Source organism: Tripterygium wilfordii, chromosome 11 (genome assembly GCF_013401445.1).
Source record: "Tripterygium wilfordii isolate XIE 37 chromosome 11, ASM1340144v1, whole genome shotgun sequence".
Taxonomy (NCBI): Eukaryota; Viridiplantae; Streptophyta; class Magnoliopsida; order Celastrales; family Celastraceae; genus Tripterygium; species Tripterygium wilfordii.
The window spans coordinates 13,035,577-13,053,541 of record NC_052242.1 but is presented as its reverse complement, the minus strand read 5'-3'; the positions used below and the strand labels follow the sequence as shown (position 1 = coordinate 13,053,541).

The window sequence follows — 17,965 nt, the reverse complement described above, 5'->3', positions numbered from 1 at the left end:
ACAAAGCGGACAATATTATTCTTTTATACTTGTGAAAATTAATTTTCCTAAAATATACGAGCTATGATTAATTGATTTTTAGCATTAACTTCATACACATTATGATTAAGCACTAGAAATTAATGGCCCATAGCTACCAGCCTACCATGTTAATATCTTACATTCAACGTATGTATGTGGTTGTCAATCAAATCAAGTTTATCATAGAAAACGAAAATGATTTATTTTAGAAAGTTTTTAATATTGGGTATTAATCTTACAAAATATAATAAATACAATGACTAAATGGGTACCATAATTTATTGAAAAAAAATAATAAATACAATGACCAAAAAAAACAAATATAGCTACCGGATGATGGAATTTGTCTGATCCGGATTAAATCATTGTCCGATTTACTTGTCCGTATTTAAATCAATTTATGTATGGTCAACTAAGTATGTCCGAAACCCAATCCGGGTTAAAATCCGAGCATGTAAATATATCGTAAACACGTGTTGTTATCCAATCCAAAACCAATTTTTTTTGGCCACCCCTAGTCAATATGCACACACATTGCAAAGATGATAGATACAATCCGACCGATAAAGCTAACAATAACCTATAACTACCACCACAATCACGTGCCTAACTACCAGCAAATCACGTGACTGGGAAGTTGAACCGAAAAATGTAAGTATATATTAATGCGTTATACAGAGATAGATAATCAGCAATCCTAGACTTCTTCACTCGAATATTTATTACTTTCCCTGAGTACTCAATTACAACCACAAACTTATATTCTTACTTACATATATTCTTCATGGGAACTGTAGTAGCACCCCAAACCCAAACTGTGTGTGTCACAGGAGCGGCTGGTTACATTGGGTCCTGGTTGGTCATGAAGCTCTTGGAGCGCGACTATGTGGTTCGAGCCACTGTCCGAGACCCCGGTTGGACTCCACGATTCCTAATTTTTCAACCAATTGTAGTTTTTCTTTTTTAACTTGTGTTTTTGGTTTAATTAGAAGTTTGATTTATTTTTTTTTGTTGGGGCAGAAAACATGAAGAAAGTGAAGCATTTGCTGGATTTGCCCAAGGCAAAGACTAATTTGACTCTGTGGAGAGCTGACCTTGCTGTGGATGGGAGCTTTGATGAAGCCATCCAAGGGTGTAATGGGGTTTTCCATGTTGCCACCCCAATGGATTTTGAATCCAAGGACCCTGAGGTATGTATCGATCTGGCGTCCACAACTTTGTAAATTACGGGTGCCCAATTTTTATGCACAATAATGGAGCTCAAAACGATAGACCCCATTGTTGTACACTTTTTCAGAACTCAATTAAGTACTGTATAAGTTACGGAAGTCCGTATATGAGACCACTCCTCTAGCCGTCTAGCGGGCTTCCCCATCCACCAATGCCTAACTGAAGGTCAAACTCACTAGTTTCTGGTCTGGTCTGATCTGTTTGTGTTTGGGTAATTTGCAGAATGAAGTGATTAAGCCAACCATTGATGGAGTTATCAGCATAATGAAAGCATGTGTTAAGGCCAAAACGGTGCGCAGGCTTGTCTTCACATCCTCCGCTGGAACAGTCAATGTGGAAGAGAAACAAAGACCAGTCTATGACGAAAATTGCTGGAGCGATTTGGAATTCGTCCGCGCCATAAAAATGACTGGATGGGTTAATATCCTCTTATTTTTTTCTCTATTAATTCTTCAATTATAATTATTATGGGCCCAGTAGGCTTTTTATGGGCCCAAGTAAATTTATTGATTTCTTTTTGTGGGCCCAGATGTACTTTGTGTCGAAGACGCTGGCTGAACAAGCAGCATGGAAATTTGCCGAGGAGAACAAGTTGGATTTCATCAGTATTATACCAACTCTTGTAGTTGGTCCATTCATCATGCCATCAATGCCTCCAAGCCTTATCACTGCTCTTTCTCTACTCACAGGTGGGTCCACATAGTCAGTCATGTACAATTAATATTACGCGCCGATGCTCAGTTCAACTGGTTAACCATTCTTGTATTTCCGTCCATAGTGTGGGGTTTGAATCTAAGTTCTGCGAACAGTATATTAATATTTGTCCCGTCCTAATCTCTATTGACTTATAGTTTAATCAAATTACATTACAGGCAATGAAGCTCACTATTCAATTATAAAGCAAGGACAGTTTGTGCACTTGGATGATCTGTGTGAGAGTCACATCTACCTGTTTGAGCATCCACAGGCCAAGGGTCGCTACATTTGCTCCTCGCATGAGGCTACCATTGTCGAGCTTGCAAAACTCCTCAGTGAAAAATACCCAGAATACAACATCCCTAAAAAGTAATTAATTAAACTCAATAATTAAGCGTTTTTTTTATTTTTTATTTTTCTTGCTAGTTAATTGAGTAATGTGATATTGTTTGCCTGATCAGATTCAAAGATGTTGATGAGAACTTGAAGAGGATCGTCTTTTCGTCGAAGAAGCTCACGGACGCAGGATTTCAGTTCAAGTACAGCTTGGAGGATATGTTTGTGGAAGCCATTGAAACATGCCAAGCTAAGGGATTGCTTCCTTCTCCATAGAAGCTTCCTGTCTCCTATGGAATTGGCTAGTTTGATGAAGTATATTGTATGTGTTTTGTGGGGTTTGTTGTGTTTCAATTTATTTTGTCAAAATAAAAAGTTGGGTTGGAGAGTTGTAGTATGTAATGAATTATGTTTGTATTAGTTTGGAGTCTCTCGTTAGAGGGAAGTCACGACATATTAGGGTTGTCTAAAATTACCGATTATAATCAAATTGAACGATAACCGAATCAATCGGTGGATTATTTTTCAAAACAATTTACATATTTCTTTAGAGGATTGATGAATAACAGGAAAAAAAAAATATAACAATAACTTATTGATCGATCAATTAAATTTATGTCAAAAAATCGACCTATAACCAACCATGGAAAACCCTAGTCTCAAGTGTCTAAGGCTTTAAGATTGGGCTCACATCGTTGGCTTACAACAAATCATGGGAGACTTTTTACAAGTGTTAACAAAAATGTTTTCAAATCACAAATTAAGGAAATAATTGCATTTTTTGTTAATGAAAGGAGACGGTAATCCCAACTCTCTTAATGGGCTTCATGGGGCTATTATGGGCTGCGTAAAGGCCACTGTGAGCCGGGCCGTGACCAAGCCCAATAATTGAAACACTTGGCCCTTTATCCGTTAATAATTTAATATATCCCAGTCTGAACGCTAAGAGCAACTCCAACGCGTATATATATACCCCACTGGGAAATAGGAAGTACGTTACTGGTGCGCTCACTCAGCCCTACATACTCTGATCTCTCTGGAATGGCGGCGATTTCGTGCCACTGTGCAGCTCCGTCGGAGAAAGTCTCTGTATCCTCTCCGTCATTGTCTTTCTCTGCAAATTTCGCGAGGAAATCGGCGATATTACCCTGCGTATCTCTGCCATCTTGGGTAATCCGCCGAGGAAAAGGAATTTCGTGCCAGGCCTCCTCTGCAACTTCGTCTTCATCATTTTCAGTCAATGGAAAAGGTCCGTGACACAATTTTCCTGTCAGTATCTTGTGTGTAGTCTTTTTTTTTTCGAGATGAATGCGAGGTTTATGACTGTTTGTCTGAATGCTGGTGCTTGAGCTAAGTTCTACGGAGCTAGGGTGGAAAATGATTGTTTAAAAGAGTTGAATCACAAAAAGCACCTTTGGTTGTGTACGAGTCCTATCGGCTCTTGAATTTGGCAATCGAGAATGAGAAAAAAGAGTTCGTAGAATTATTTTGATTTTGTTTATGCAGGCTTATCTCTGTTTTTTCTTATCGCATGTCTTATTTGTGATGTGTATCGGTTATTTTAACTTGTTCTGTTTTCATCTATGACACCCAACGATTACTGAAGGGCAGCTTTGTTTTTATAGATATGGACTGATAATTATTATAGCTATTAGAATGGACAGTGATTTGCTTATTATTCTATACGTATATTAGAACATAAAAAAAAGGAAGACTGGTGCTGATTAACTACCTAAAGACATGATCCACATGAGAATGAAAACGATAATAACGTATTACTACATTTCGATGCCTCTACCACGGTTTCTACTGATTGCCTCTACCATGATTTCAACCAATTTGTAGAACACAACAAAGAGGCTCTATTCCTACTCTTCCTCTGGCTAATATTTTAAGTTCGTCAAAAGATTGGATATATATTTTAAGCGAACATTTGTCACTGGATTGTAAGTTGTAACTTTGAATAGTAGCTAAAATGTACTTGTAATAATTCATAATGCTAAGGTCAGTATGATTTCTGGTATGCCAAAGTAAACCACAATGAAGATATATCTTAATTGTCTCACCTTCTCTTAAAAATCATATACAGCAAATTCAGAGCTGAAAGACTTTCTTCACATTACTGACTTTGACCAAGCCACTATCAAGAAGATCTTAGACCGTGCTTCAGAGGTCAAGGCACTGCTAAAATCAGGAGAGAGATCCTATCTCCCATTTAAAGGGAAGACAATGGCAATGATCTTTGCAAAGCCTTCTATGAGAACGCGAGTTTCATTCGAGACAGGCTTTTTCTTACTAGGAGGTCATGCTATATATTTAGGACCAGATGATATCCAAATGGGTAAACGGGAGGAAACTCGTGATGTAGCTCGTGTATTGTCTCGCTATAATGACATAATTATGGCGCGTCTTTTTGCGCATCAGGTATGTTGTTGATGTTCTTTTCGTGGCTTATCCTGGGTGATTATTGATGTTCTCTTTTCCTTTCCCTTTTGAGAGTAGTGGAGCTGGTTTAGTTATTCAGTCTCTGCAAAGTGCCAATTTCATTCTGTCCATTTGCTCTGAATCGCTGATTTTTATTTTGGAAACATTCTAGCATCTCCGGGACTTTGATTTTTGAAGTTTTGTTTATAGCAATTTATTTTGCTTGTGGATTGCGTAGTTTAAGTTAAACAGCCTTTTCTATTACAGGACATTCTTGATCTGGCAAAGTATGCAACTGTACCGATTATTAACGGTCTGACAGACTACAACCATCCTTGCCAAATAATGGCCGACGCTCTCACAATAAATGAACACATTGGTCAATTAGAGGGAACCAAGGTTAGTCCATTACAATATCATTTATAAAATTCAAGAATCATGGTATTCTTTGGTTCCAGTATCTTGCGATATTATTTGAACCTGCGATAATATGCAATTCAGGTTGTCTATGTTGGGGATGGTAATAACATTGTGCACTCATGGTTGTTATTGGCCTCTGTCATTCCGTTCCACTTTGTTTGCGCCTGCCCAAAAGGTTTTGAACCAGATAAGGAAACAGTTGAGAAGGCACAACAGGCTGGGATTGGCAAAATTGAGATAACAAATGATCCTAAGGAAGCTGTTAGGGGAGCTGATGTTGTCTACACAGACGTGTGGGCCAGTATGGGGCAAAAAGAAGAGGCTGCTTATCGTCGACAAGTGTTTCAAGGATTTCAGGTATATTGTCAACGGCATTCAGTTTCAAAATGTTAATGTGATTGTGTAAGCTTCTTAGATTCTGCATTATTATTATATTTTTTTGGCACTATTATATGGAAATGGAAACTACGATGAACATGAAAACTCACTGAAATTACTGAATTAGGTTGGTAACTCTCAAGTTCCTGCAGGGCAGCAAGTCTTTGCTTTGCTCCAAACTTCTTAAAAATCTATTTTATATTATACGTTTATGTATAACTTGGTATTAGGTAAATTGAAATTGGTAATTGGTTGTTAGCTTGCTGCAATTATGAGAGGTTGAGCCACTATTAAGATCGAAATTGAATTATGTTTGTTATAAATTAGTTGACCAACTTATTGATTGACATTTTTTTCTTTTTGTTGGCCAAGAAGAGTGATGATACAATTCATGTTGTCTTATGAAATCCTTTTTTGCTTCTTTTTTTCCCCCTCCTTCAGGTATTGATTTTCCTGGGGTCAGTGAGATTTAGTGTTGAGATTTGAGTACCTTTTTGTAAGATGTAGCCTTAGGTTACCAGTCAAGTTCGTTCCTATACTGCCCAAATCTTTTCAATCACATTAGACTTGTAATCAAAAATAGAAAACCATTGGATTCAGCCGTCTTATGAACTTTTTTTTTACAACATGCTTCCACCATTTTATCTTGTTTGACTACTATAATCCAATGTTATATGAGTAACTCAACTCCAGGTGTACAAATACGCGCAATGGTAGTCTTTACAAAGCATTTATTATGTATGTCTCTGAACATTTTATGATCTCAATAAATTGCAGATCAACGAAGAGCTCATGAAGTTAGCAGGTCCGAAAGCGTATTTCATGCATTGTTTACCTGCAGAAAGAGGAGTGGAGGTGACTGATGGGGTAATTGAAGCCCCAAATTCCATCGTCTTTCCACAAGCCGAGAATCGTATGCACGCGCAGAATGCAATAATGCTTCATGCACTAGGCTTATGAGACTCCAGGCCAACAAGATTTGATGGAATGACAGCGTCACTCAAGATGCTAAACCATGGCCTTTTTATGGTAGAATTTTTGCATGTTCAGTTTCTATATGTTTTATGTCTAGGTTAATTAAAGATGTGCTATACTTAACTATTTCAGCACTGAAGAAATTGTGACTGTTTCTGTTAAGTAATCATTTGTTACAAACTCGAGTCCTACATCAGAAGTATGGTAGTATGGTTTGGGATTTTGGTGTGGAGTTTATATATATAGACATTGGGCTCTCTAACTTTACAAGCTAATTTTTGGAGTGTAATTCTCTCAAGATTCATATCAAATGATTTCAGGGGTTACACCACGTTTCTCAATTGCAATCGTGTGACGTGCGTGACGACGTCTGCGTAGCAATGATCGTCGTCAATTCATCAGAACTAGTTAGTGTCAAAACCAACTCGCGTGGACACCAAAACTGCTTAGTGTGGTGGAATGTTACAAACTCAAGTCCCACATCAAAAGTCTGAGATTCTAATGTGGATTTATATGGACAATTGGACATTGGACTCTTCAACCTCACAAACTTTTGGAATGTGATTCTCCCAAAATTCATATCATCATTTGGATACCATTTGCTGCATACACGTTTTAGATGCAAATGTTGCTTCCACAGCAGATCTCACAACTAACTCTCTCGGCATTGGAAGTAATCGCCAGCTCCGAGGGACATTATGATTCAAAATATCCAAATGAAATTAGGGAGTTCATGGTGATTGCAATTCCAGAATAAAGACAGAAAAATACCATCCGCGAGAGCAACATGGTAAATACAGAGAACACAAAAACATCAACGTACAGCAGCCGATCGGCATTACCCCTCCCGAAGCAGAAATTCGAGTTTCCAAACAAACAACCGCAGGTAGAAACGGGAGGCCATGATTCGGCCCTAGGCATGTCTGATATTATTGATGAGAAAGCATAATCCTTTCTCCAGGTATTTGCACATAACAAAGAATATTCCTCGACTCAAATTTTGCAATTTCCGTAAATTAAAAAGGAAAAAGAAGACCTCCTTAAGTTACTTTTCCTTTTGTGCTTTATCAGGTAGAACGTTATCAGGAAGAATGAGCTCGGGGGGAGTTTCACGAACAACCCCCAGCAATGAGTCATAATCCTCATCCCGACGAGCAAACTTTTTACGAAGCACCTTCTCAAACTCTATCTCCTCAAAAGGCTTTGCATTCTCAGCAGCATGAACCTGTGCGAGGTTGGTATAATTGACAGCCGACTGGGAAATAAAAGCCATCTCCTCATCAGTAAGCTTCCTCAGAAACTTTGCTGGATTGCCTCCCCATACCTGTTGCAGATAAATATTTGGAAAGCATACCATGAGAAAATAAGGCAAGCAGAAAGCATAAGGGCAGTCCCTTACTACAAAAGAGACAAACAAGAGAGCCCCATCACAAAAACTTTCTACCCTTGTACAATATCAAAAGTATGTAGGAGCCAAAAACAAAGGAATGCTCAAGGGGCAGTCAATATAGAATTAAGTCCAGGTGAGGAACTAATTTGAGCAGATTAGATGATGAATCTCAGCACAGAGTCAAAATTCCTCCGTGTTTTAAAGAAAACGGACGGTATTTCCATTTCTACGGAGATCATTCACGTTCTAAATCAAAGTCTTTCTTCAATTAAGTTAGAAAGCACTCATTCATGAACAACTGATTCAGAAAAATAGAGCTCAAAGAGGCGGGGGTTCAAGAATCCTTTCTTTTATGCACTTGGAATGGTAGCTTGTGATTAGCTACCATCAACATTTCAAGAGAGGGGGAGTTATGAGTTGACCCAATGAAAATTCTACATCATCAAAAATAAAAGAAAGCATATAAAAGCCTTCAATTCATCCTCCATCAGTACATGGCAGAAAGACGACATTTAATGAAGATGACAAAAAGCAATGTAACTGATAACCAAATTGCTTGCTCTTCCATATTTAGTCACATCAAAAACCCCATGAACATGATAGAATATTCCCTTTCACCCTCTGGTACTATCCAGACAATTAGTGGCACGAACAATTGTGCAGGCAGAGGTGACATGTATGCACAATACAGACATCAGCTTTGCCAAACCCTATCCCATTGTTGTTTATACTTTAATCAATTTCATGGAACTTTCATCAACTTCACCATTCTATACTTTTACAAATCTTGAAAACAATTACAAATCACCACATACAATGTCTTCCACTTTATCAGTTTACATTTTAATGCAACATTTCCAACGGTCGATACTCATCCAGACAATGTTTTATGCAGTTATAAACATTGCCACCTCTGTAGATAGATAAACCTCAAGCTTCAGCATGTTGGTCACCCAAAAAAAATTACTATGAATGTAAAATAATGGATGAAGTTGCCATTAGCACTCTTCGCAGTAAAATAACAAATCCCAATCCATGAAGTCACTTTACATTTATAGAACACACTTTACATTTATAGAACACACCCAAAAAGAAAAGGAAAAGAGATTGGTTACAGACCGACCTCACCACAAGGAATCCTTGTATTCTGTCTAACAAGAGCTCCAGCAGCAACCATAGCATTTTTTTCAACAAAGACGCCATCAAGAAGTGTTGCTCCCATGCCAACAAAGGCCTCATCCTCAACAGTACATCCATGTAAAACAGCACTGTGACCTGCCAAGTTTGACATTTACGTCAAAATCCCAAAAAAAGATGATGCCCGGATCAGTTTTATTGACATCAATTATGAGTACTCTCATATCACTCACCCACAGTCACATTGTCACCAATGATGGTAGGCAGAACCTTGCCACTCAAATTAGACTTCGCCACATGCACAAGAGAGTTGTCTTGTATATTAGTTCCAGAACCAATGCTAATGCTGTTGACATCACCTATTCAGAAAAGAAAAGGTTTAGCAAAATCTACCAAAAGAATCCCTGATAAAGTACCCAATTATTAATCTACAGCAAAGATTCAGCCGCAAATGAATTAAAGGAAGAACCATAGAACATGTATTGTTTCTAAAAGAATTCAACAGATGGCTAAAACAGAATTGAAATCAAGTGAGGCTTAAAAAATAAAGCTGTAATTCAGTTACATGGACCTCTTATAGAAAACTAAAACCACATAAAAAAAATTGGAAAACTAACAAAAAAAAATAAATAAACCATTTTTTACTTTCTCTTAAGCATTTGGCTATAATTTTGTTTTCTTCTAAAAGCATACGAAGACAAGCCCCTTAATTACCAACTAGTATTCACAATTTTCAAATAAGTTAAACAATTGGGAAAATAATTACAGCTAGTTTAGTTTGACATAAAGATCTATGGTGGAAAGTTCTAAATGATAACTAGAGCAGCCCTTGTGCTTCGATTGTGTCCACTATGTGTTACATACCATGAATATCACCCATTCTTGTATACTCATGTAACAATCTAACTACAATATTAATTAGTCATCCTAATTTCTAACAATAACAAAAATAATCATCCCAAATAATAATATCGTATATCAAAGAAAAAGACTAAAAAAGAACAGGAAATTGGCACTTCAGAGCTTCATCACATCAATTGAAAATCATCAGGGACTCAGGATTAATAACATTAAAATTCAGATGCATCATAGAGCTCACGTGTGGTTTATGCAAGGAATCTTACCTCTCACAACACATCCATACCAAATAGATGATCCACTCCCTACTTGAACATCCCCAATAACAGAGGCACTTGGAGCCACAAATGCGTCTTTATCAACCACAGGAGCTTTATCAAAGAGATTCATAAGCGTACGGTGCCTAGACACTGTCCCAAAAAATAAGATTTAACACACTGTTTGACAATAGACATCATAATCTAGCAGAAATGTATACTACACTAAGAATAAAGGTTAGGGTATGATAAGATATAATTTTGATTATCGTAATTTCTACCCTCAGCAGCTGGTTTTCTTCTATAACGAACATATTTGCAAGAGAAATTCTCAACATTGAACCAAAGTAATTCCAAAAGGGAATCAAAAGCTAGAAAGAATAGGATGCCACAAAACAAGCAATTGAAAACCAATAACAGTGAAATTCCAACGGAATATGATTCTACCTAATCAAAGAAATGGCCATTTGCTTTGCACCCAATGGAGCTGATCTAAATAAGGAAAAATTATCCATCCTATGACGCATACAGGATCAAGTGAACTGCGAAGCGGATGAGATCCGCAAATAGATGGAGTGAGGTGCTTACGTTGCTCCTTAAAGTAGTTGTTGCCCTGTAGGCGGCAACCGAGGCGATCCATGGCCTGGCCAGTCTCGCGAATCCAGAATCCGACTGTGTATATGGCTCTCCCTAGGGTTCCCATCTTCGTTCTTAAGAGTCTCCGATCAGTCGTCTCTGTGAGCTCGTGCTCACTGGGGTTTTGCGCCTTTTCAAGTTTCAGCTGTGTGTGTGATAGAGAGAGTCTGGGAAGGGAAAAGGGAAAGAGAAACGGTGCGGGAGTGGTAGGGTAGAATATCCCGGAAACATTAGAGGGTAAATAAGGGTTTTCCTCTATTTGGGCTCGGCCCAGCGAAAGAAGGAAACAATTGGGTCGGCTAGTGGACTCCTAACTTCTAAGCCCATGTAAATTTCGGGCGGAAAATCAAGCTTTTAGAATTCAGTAAAGCTGAAGCGGGATTTTCGGGCCCAGAGTGAGCCCTTGGCCGGCCCAACAATATTCATGGTAATGGCATGAGTCCATGACATGACCTAAGCCCAACTTGGCCAGCCCACTTTCTCAGGATTGGGATCCCCTCCTCTGAAAAGAAGGATCTCCAAATTCCAATTCCTCATTTTCACATTTTTGACACAAAAATAATATTTTCTAAATTTTTAAAAACAATAAATGGTAAGTATTTTGACCGTTGGATCACGTATCTAAAAATTGGGTATGAAAAAAAAATTAATGATACATTAGACAATCCACATCTAACGGCTCAAAATAGTTTAGAATGTACTACTACAAGTTTTTTACAATCATGTAAATCATTGGTAGTTTGAATCCCTAACTCTGTGTAGTTTAGATATATTTGCACAGTAAAAATTCAAAAATAAAACATGTTAGGCAAGTCCATTGAAAATCATCTGCGAGAGCTCATGCCTCCAAAAATAATTGAATCATAGTGGAAGAGAATTAACATGCACCACACCCGGCCAACATCATCATTTGTTATGAACAAATATACCATATCGGTTGGGAAAGTCCCAACCGAGTGGTTTATATGGGCAAAGCCCACTCCTACATGTCATATAAGCTTTTTCATGGGCTCAAGTGACTTGGGTCAAGGCTCAGTTGGTGAGCCCATGAAAAACAAACCCGTGAGAATAATCCGATATATCCACGAGAACCAAAACCCTAAAATGAACAATATAGTTGGGGTGTGTATTTCCAATATCATTGTCAGATAGAACTGGTGTTACATGTACATACATACTCCAAGTTCACTTTTACATTATATGAAGAAAAAGAAGTTCATATCTACATTTTGTCCTTACTAGATATTGCTCCTGGGTGACTTGGGATTCTCCTATTCTAAATCATCATGCTTATATCTTAAGCAACATTATTTTGTACTTAACTAATCAATATGACAGATAATGGGGACACAATGTCCCATGTTTTTTTTTTAATTTTTATTTGTGATAAGGTGCTTAGAGTTGTCAGCATGTCTGAGTGGAAAAAGAAATCCCACTAACACATACGCATTGAAAATATATTATGAAGTCTGGTAGGATTCAATATCTTCTGTCTGTCCTCATTCATACTAACAACTAATTCCCCTGCTCTTAGTTTACTCCCTCTCTCATCTTCACTTGCATCTGATTATTGAAAGTTTGAAGTTAAATAGTTGCAAGGTAAGTTTAAGCAATAATTGACTAGGGAATGCCAAGCCACTTGACGATAGTCTAGTTGGTTATCTCTCCGGACTTAGGGTATACTGTGCCTAAGGTCAAAGAGATCGAACCAACCAGCCAGGATATCTCATTGTGGAATCCTGGTTTCGTGGGCTTGTCGTGCTTCTGGGTCCCTACCCACATGGATTTTGGCTCAATATTATCTGTTGCTACGACGGATATGTTGGGCCGGGTGGGCTGCCCCGTTTAAAAAGAACTTGGGGATGCCAGATGGATGTCTTAATCATATAACCAACCTGGTATAACAACCCTCCAACGAACATATTTTTCATACTTGACTTTGTAATTGTTATGGAAAGATGAATTTTATAATGAGAAAGTTTCTCAAACATGGCCAGCTATGGTGTTGAATAAGTTTTCTCTCTCTCTATCTCCTGTATTTTTTTTCCATTAAAGCTAAAGCTCTTCCAACATTGTGAAGCTGCAACACTTTTCTCCAACAAATGAGTGAGAGAAGAACCTTTGTTGTCATATTCTTCTTCTGGGCTGTCCTCACAATTGTCACACCTACTCTTATTCTCCTGTCAGAATCTTCAAAAAGTTCACTGGATTGTAATGGTAAGAGAGATATATACCAAGTGATTGATTGGAACATTTTCACTGATTTCTCTTTTCCTTCAAAACATCCAGTTTTTGTAATCTGTTTTTGTTTGCTTTTGTCAAGTGAAGGATTGAATGCGAGGAGGATGATGGTGGGTTCTCAGCAAGCCAGAAAGACACTGGCCCCGGCGCCGGCACCAGCACCGGCACCATATCCTGGTACTGTAAATCAATCAGACCATGATCAGCCTGCTTCAGGGAAGGAACTTAGAGGGACATGGCCCCCCTTCCATTGCCAAAAATCTGAGCTTAATCTAAATGTTTAATGTTGATAAGATCCGTCCCCGGCCTGCTTAGAGCCCCCCATCACATCTGTATAGGTTTGGAAACAAAATCCTTATCTGTTAATCTCCCATTTGAGGTAGCTACTTGAATTAATTGGTTCAAAATTGTGCAGTACTGTCGTAGCGGAATCGGAATTGCAGATACATTTGTAATACTTACATTAATTTATATCAGAAGTTTCTTCCATTTGACAAGTGAAAAGCAACAGAGAGTGCAGCAAGAAAGATTGAATGGAGGTGGCGTCGCTGCGTACGCGGAAATAATCCATGTAAACCATAGCTATGTTCAAGAATGTGGTGGGTTTGTATAAAAGTTCTAGCATTGTTTTAACAATGCATATATATCAGCAAAAAACTGACCTTCAATTTGCTTCAGAAGTTCCTTCTCTGGAACATAGTTTTCTCAAGGGTTTGGTCAAACCTTTATGCCTAAACCAGATGCATATATTTGTTCTGGATTAGTGTAGTTGTTTTCAATAAGGAGAATGGCATTGCCAAGTTCACCATCAAAGCTATAAATGATCATAAAACTTTGAATAAGATCGTCTACATCAGGCCTCCTCTCAACACTTGCTCAACGAACGAACGAGCTTGTCGCTATGTCTGCTGCAACTCTAATACTGAGCCACATTCCACATTCTAGAGAGCGATGACACAAAGGATGGATAATACAGACTTATAGAACACTTTTAACATTACTGAAATTCAAATGATACAATACGACCAACACTCCGTACAAAATTAAAAACTCAAAACATCATTTGACAGAAGTTATTTTCGGAAGGGGGACTTAGCAGTCCTCTGTAACAAACAACTACTCAAATGTTTATTTTTGAAACAGCTCAAAGTTAAAAAGAAAAGACGGATCTAAACAAAACGTTTAAGGTATTCTTCAACAGTGGTGTATTCGACGTCCGGGTATATCTCAGTGGCCTCGAACCCAACTGCTGGATCAATCTCAAAGTTGGTGTGATCACCCTTGATAAATACTGAGTGGTTAAGTGCAAGAAGAAGATTGAATGGAGGTGGAGTTGCTGCAGACACACAAATAACCAATGTAAGCCATTGCTATGCTAAAAATGTGCTTCTATGTAAAAGCTTTAGCAAAAAACTCACCTTCAATTTGCTTCAAAAGTTCCTCCTCTGAAACATAGGTTTTCTCGAGGGTTTGGCCGATCAACTTCTCCCACAGAGCGACAAGCTCGTTCAGTGAGTAAGTGTTGAGAGGAGGCCTGATGTAGACAATCTTATTCAAAGTTTTAGGATCATTTATAACTTTGATCGTGAACTTGGCAATGGCATTCTCCTCATTGAAAACAGCTAAAATCCGGAACAAATATACGTAGTTTTAGGTATAAACGTTGATAAGAAATCCAAAAACTGAGCCTTATAAATTTAGAAGGAGAAAAAGAAGAAGAAATTGGAGATGATGTTGCTTACCTTTAACATTGCCATCTCCCAAGATGTTGACCTTGTCTCTTGGAGGAGCTCGGACTCCAACTTGACACAATGTAGGGAGGAAATAGCCGGCAAAGAAGTTGCAGCACAGGTAGGTGTAGGGTATTCCTTCGGCCTCAATGGTACGGCGGAGCTTGGTCTTCCTTGCGAATCCAGATGTCAATGGCTCCACAGAGTGAAGATGATCCACATCATTTCCAAACTCAGAAGGCAAAAACCTCTGAAACGATTCAGTAACTTTTACATAAGATTCAGGACTCGAGCATCATTTAGAAAACTACACATTCCATCTTCAGTGGCCTTTATATCAACTTTCATTACTCAGCCAACATTCATTTAGAAAGACTCATGTCAGGCAACAGATTCAGTTGATATTGAAAAAGTTAGATACTCATGGAGATTTAAATTGCGAAAAGTTAAGGTTTGAACCCAAGATTTCCCGCTCCGATAGTATGTTAGGATTAGTTACTTTCTTCTTAAACCCAATAAACATTTCACATCATTTATATATATTCCAACACAAATTCAAACTTTTAAGATGAAATTTACATTTATAACCTCTATTCACCCATATTTGTCAACCTCGAGAGACTTGCTTTAATTCCATGTAGGAGCATGTCCAATGGGACACTTGAAACGTATTTTTCAAGTGTTAAAAAGTGAATTTTATGGAAAATTTAGAGTGCTAGAGCTCTACAATGGAGAAAAATGAACACTTGAAAACACACTTTCTTGATAATGATACTTGTTTTATAGGTTGTTGTGGAAAATGACACTTGAAATATGGAGTATGTATATAGTTGATGAATAGTGAAGAGAGAGGTGATGAATAGGAAGAGAGATGATGAAAAGTAAGAAAGATAATGAAAAGTAAGAAAGATGTGATAAAAAATAAGAAAAATAGAGAAAATGAGGATGAAGTATTAGAAAGTATGAAGTGTTGATAAATAATGTATATTGTGGGACCCACTCATTCAATTAAATTATAGAGAGATAGATGAGAGAGAATGATTTTGAATTACTTGATATATTTTTTAGCATTGGAGTTGCTCTAACCCCCGCTAATGAATTCCCAACACAAATCCAGGGGCACAAACTAACAGTGTCCCACTTGGTGGAAAAATTAGAAGAAGCCAAAAAAGACTAATTAGAGCTGATTAGTGCCAAGTCAGAAGCTATATGCCTTATCACTATTACAATAATCAAGAAGATTAAAGGCAGCTATTCAGATATATTAAAATAAATACAATTATTAGACAAGATAATATTATTTATTAAACTGAGAGAGAGAGAGAAAAGATCAAAGGATAACTATTCACTGACCTTGACATTACCAGCTTCTTTAATGGCAGTGATGATGTTGATCTGATCAGGTATCTGCATATGCCCAACTGTTGATATAACTATATCGACCTTCTTCACAGCAGCCAACAAGCTCTCATGGTCGTTGATATCTCCCTGAAAAGACCCAATTTGGTATCAGCTAAAAATCAAAACTTTTTAATAAATCAGGAACAGAACCAGAAACCCATTAACAAATATATGAAAAAAAATTGATTGTTTAACATACAATAAGTATGGTAACTCCCAAGCTCTTGAAGTTCTCAATAAGCTTTCCCTTGACGGGATCAGAAACAGAGCTCTCTCTGACCAAGGCAAAAGTGGGGTGTCCACTCTTTGCGCTCTCTTCGACTACGTGTTTTCCGATGTACCCAGTTCCTCCAATGACCAAAACCTTGCTTATCTCAGCCATTGAAATTAATTTGTAATGAAATTTCTTCTGACCCAAAAGAGTTTATAACACTAGAGATTATGAAGAAGGAGAAAGACGAAAGTTTGCTTTTGATTTGATGATGGAGAGTTGGAATGAGGACTATTTATGGACGGGAGGAGGGATGTAAAGTTACAAAATGGGTATTTTTATTATATCATTGACATTTTGACTAATCAAAGATCTTCAAAGATGTTTCTTTGAAGGATCCAAAAAAAAAAAAAACAAAACAAATATCTCTATATCAAGATTGTTCATGATGTGGATATCTCTATCCATTGGACAATCCAATACAATTAGTTTTTTTTTTTTTACTTTAGTTTGTTATTTTTTTTAAAAAAATCATAGACTTGATTGTTTTGATTCACCCAATAAACTATGTAATTGACACTCATAGACAATCGAACTACCATAAAAATATAATACAAGCAAGAGAATCAAAAGAAAAATAAAGGAAAAAAAAAACAGAAACACTAAAAACAATCATAACTGAACACTCTCGGATTATAATTGATATCACCGGACTCTTTCACTTTTGTAATCCTATCATCCCCAATGATACTGCTTTTATATATATTATCTAAACTTTAATTGAATTTTAATATTTTAATGAGGTAATTGTGGCCTTTAGTCTCGCCGAAATTGATGTACACTTGTTTTTTCTTCTTATTTTTCACTATCATTAGTCGAACAACTACTTGTCCCAGTAATTTGGATCACGAGAATTTCAATTGCTGGGATGAATATCATTTTCGTTAGTGGAATTGATTGAGCAAGAGATGACAAAAAAAAATATGAATTAGGTTTTAGAGTCCTTTTCAAGTGGGAATTCATGAATGCAAAGGTAAGCTTGGTGAGGTCATTGAACGGATTTTCAAAGTGGAAACATTGAAAAACAATACTATAATAAGATATATCTAATAGTCAAGTGGTATGCATGCTCTAGTTGAATCTAGATTTTGAAGAACACGAGGTTTATGGGCGCATATATATATATGTTTAATATTTGTTATCTTTTTGAATGAGTATTTGCCAATTAAGTTGGAAGACTTTTGTGTCTCTTTAGATATTTTATATACTATTATTGAAATAAAATATAATATAAATCGTTGAATAGGGAATGAGAAAGAGTAAAAGTCTATTATCTTGTATGGAAAGCAAAGCTTTTGTGAATATCAGTAATAAGAGTAGCAATTGATAGGGTCATTGCACTAATTGTTCATTTTGAATCATGAATTTAGACCTCAATTAGAGCTAAATACGTGTACTTCAGTATGCACTTAACGCTAAATCACTTGGGTGATGGTCTACTGTTGAATATCTCTTATTCAAGATCATATGGACTCAGAAGGTTGTAAGTTCAATTTTGGAGCAAATATTTGTGATTATGCATTAAACTTTGACTCAATTTACCATGTATTCAAATGACTAACTT

At 37.2% G+C, this 17,965-nt stretch overlaps 5 protein-coding genes across 5 annotated transcripts; 3 read left to right on the top strand and 2 right to left on the bottom strand.

The window, feature by feature from the left end:
- The first annotated feature begins 713 nt into the window (after window positions 1-713).
- Window positions 714-2,793, top strand: LOC120008961 (dihydroflavonol 4-reductase-like). Its single transcript, XM_038859368.1, has 6 exons — window positions 714-935; window positions 1,042-1,211; window positions 1,474-1,668; window positions 1,781-1,940; window positions 2,124-2,316; window positions 2,409-2,793. The coding sequence occupies exons 1-6, from the start codon at window positions 806-808 to the stop codon at window positions 2,557-2,559; spliced, it is 999 nt and encodes a 332-aa protein (XP_038715296.1). The 5' UTR covers window positions 714-805; the 3' UTR covers window positions 2,560-2,793.
- A 471-nt stretch (window positions 2,794-3,264) lies between these two features.
- Window positions 3,265-6,755, top strand: LOC120008624 (ornithine carbamoyltransferase, chloroplastic). The gene is made up of 5 exons (XM_038859007.1): window positions 3,265-3,532; window positions 4,373-4,707; window positions 4,975-5,106; window positions 5,209-5,484; window positions 6,283-6,755. The coding sequence occupies exons 1-5, from the start codon at window positions 3,325-3,327 to the stop codon at window positions 6,463-6,465; spliced, it is 1,134 nt and encodes a 377-aa protein (XP_038714935.1). The 5' UTR covers window positions 3,265-3,324; the 3' UTR covers window positions 6,466-6,755.
- Window positions 6,756-7,189: 434 nt separating this feature from the next.
- Window positions 7,190-10,964, bottom strand: LOC120008442 (gamma carbonic anhydrase 1, mitochondrial). The gene is made up of 5 exons (XM_038858765.1): window positions 10,711-10,964; window positions 10,132-10,275; window positions 9,241-9,366; window positions 8,994-9,145; window positions 7,190-7,804 (listed from the first exon to the last, which is right to left on the bottom strand). The coding sequence occupies exons 1-5, from the start codon at window positions 10,823-10,825 to the stop codon at window positions 7,526-7,528; spliced, it is 816 nt and encodes a 271-aa protein (XP_038714693.1). The 5' UTR covers window positions 10,826-10,964; the 3' UTR covers window positions 7,190-7,525.
- A 1,753-nt stretch (window positions 10,965-12,717) lies between these two features.
- Window positions 12,718-14,173, top strand: LOC120009532. The gene is made up of 3 exons (XM_038860153.1): window positions 12,718-12,975; window positions 13,087-13,337; window positions 13,415-14,173. Exons 1-2 carry the CDS (start codon window positions 12,861-12,863, stop codon window positions 13,281-13,283), a joined length of 312 nt encoding a protein of 103 aa, XP_038716081.1. The 5' UTR covers window positions 12,718-12,860; the 3' UTR covers window positions 13,284-13,337; window positions 13,415-14,173.
- On the bottom strand, window positions 13,978-16,624 carry LOC120009531 (phenylcoumaran benzylic ether reductase Betv6-like). The gene is made up of 5 exons (XM_038860152.1): window positions 16,330-16,624; window positions 16,083-16,217; window positions 14,742-14,979; window positions 14,418-14,621; window positions 13,978-14,335 (listed from the first exon to the last, which is right to left on the bottom strand). The coding sequence occupies exons 1-5, from the start codon at window positions 16,510-16,512 to the stop codon at window positions 14,169-14,171; spliced, it is 927 nt and encodes a 308-aa protein (XP_038716080.1). The 5' UTR covers window positions 16,513-16,624; the 3' UTR covers window positions 13,978-14,168.
- Window positions 16,625-17,965: the final 1,341 nt, after the last annotated feature.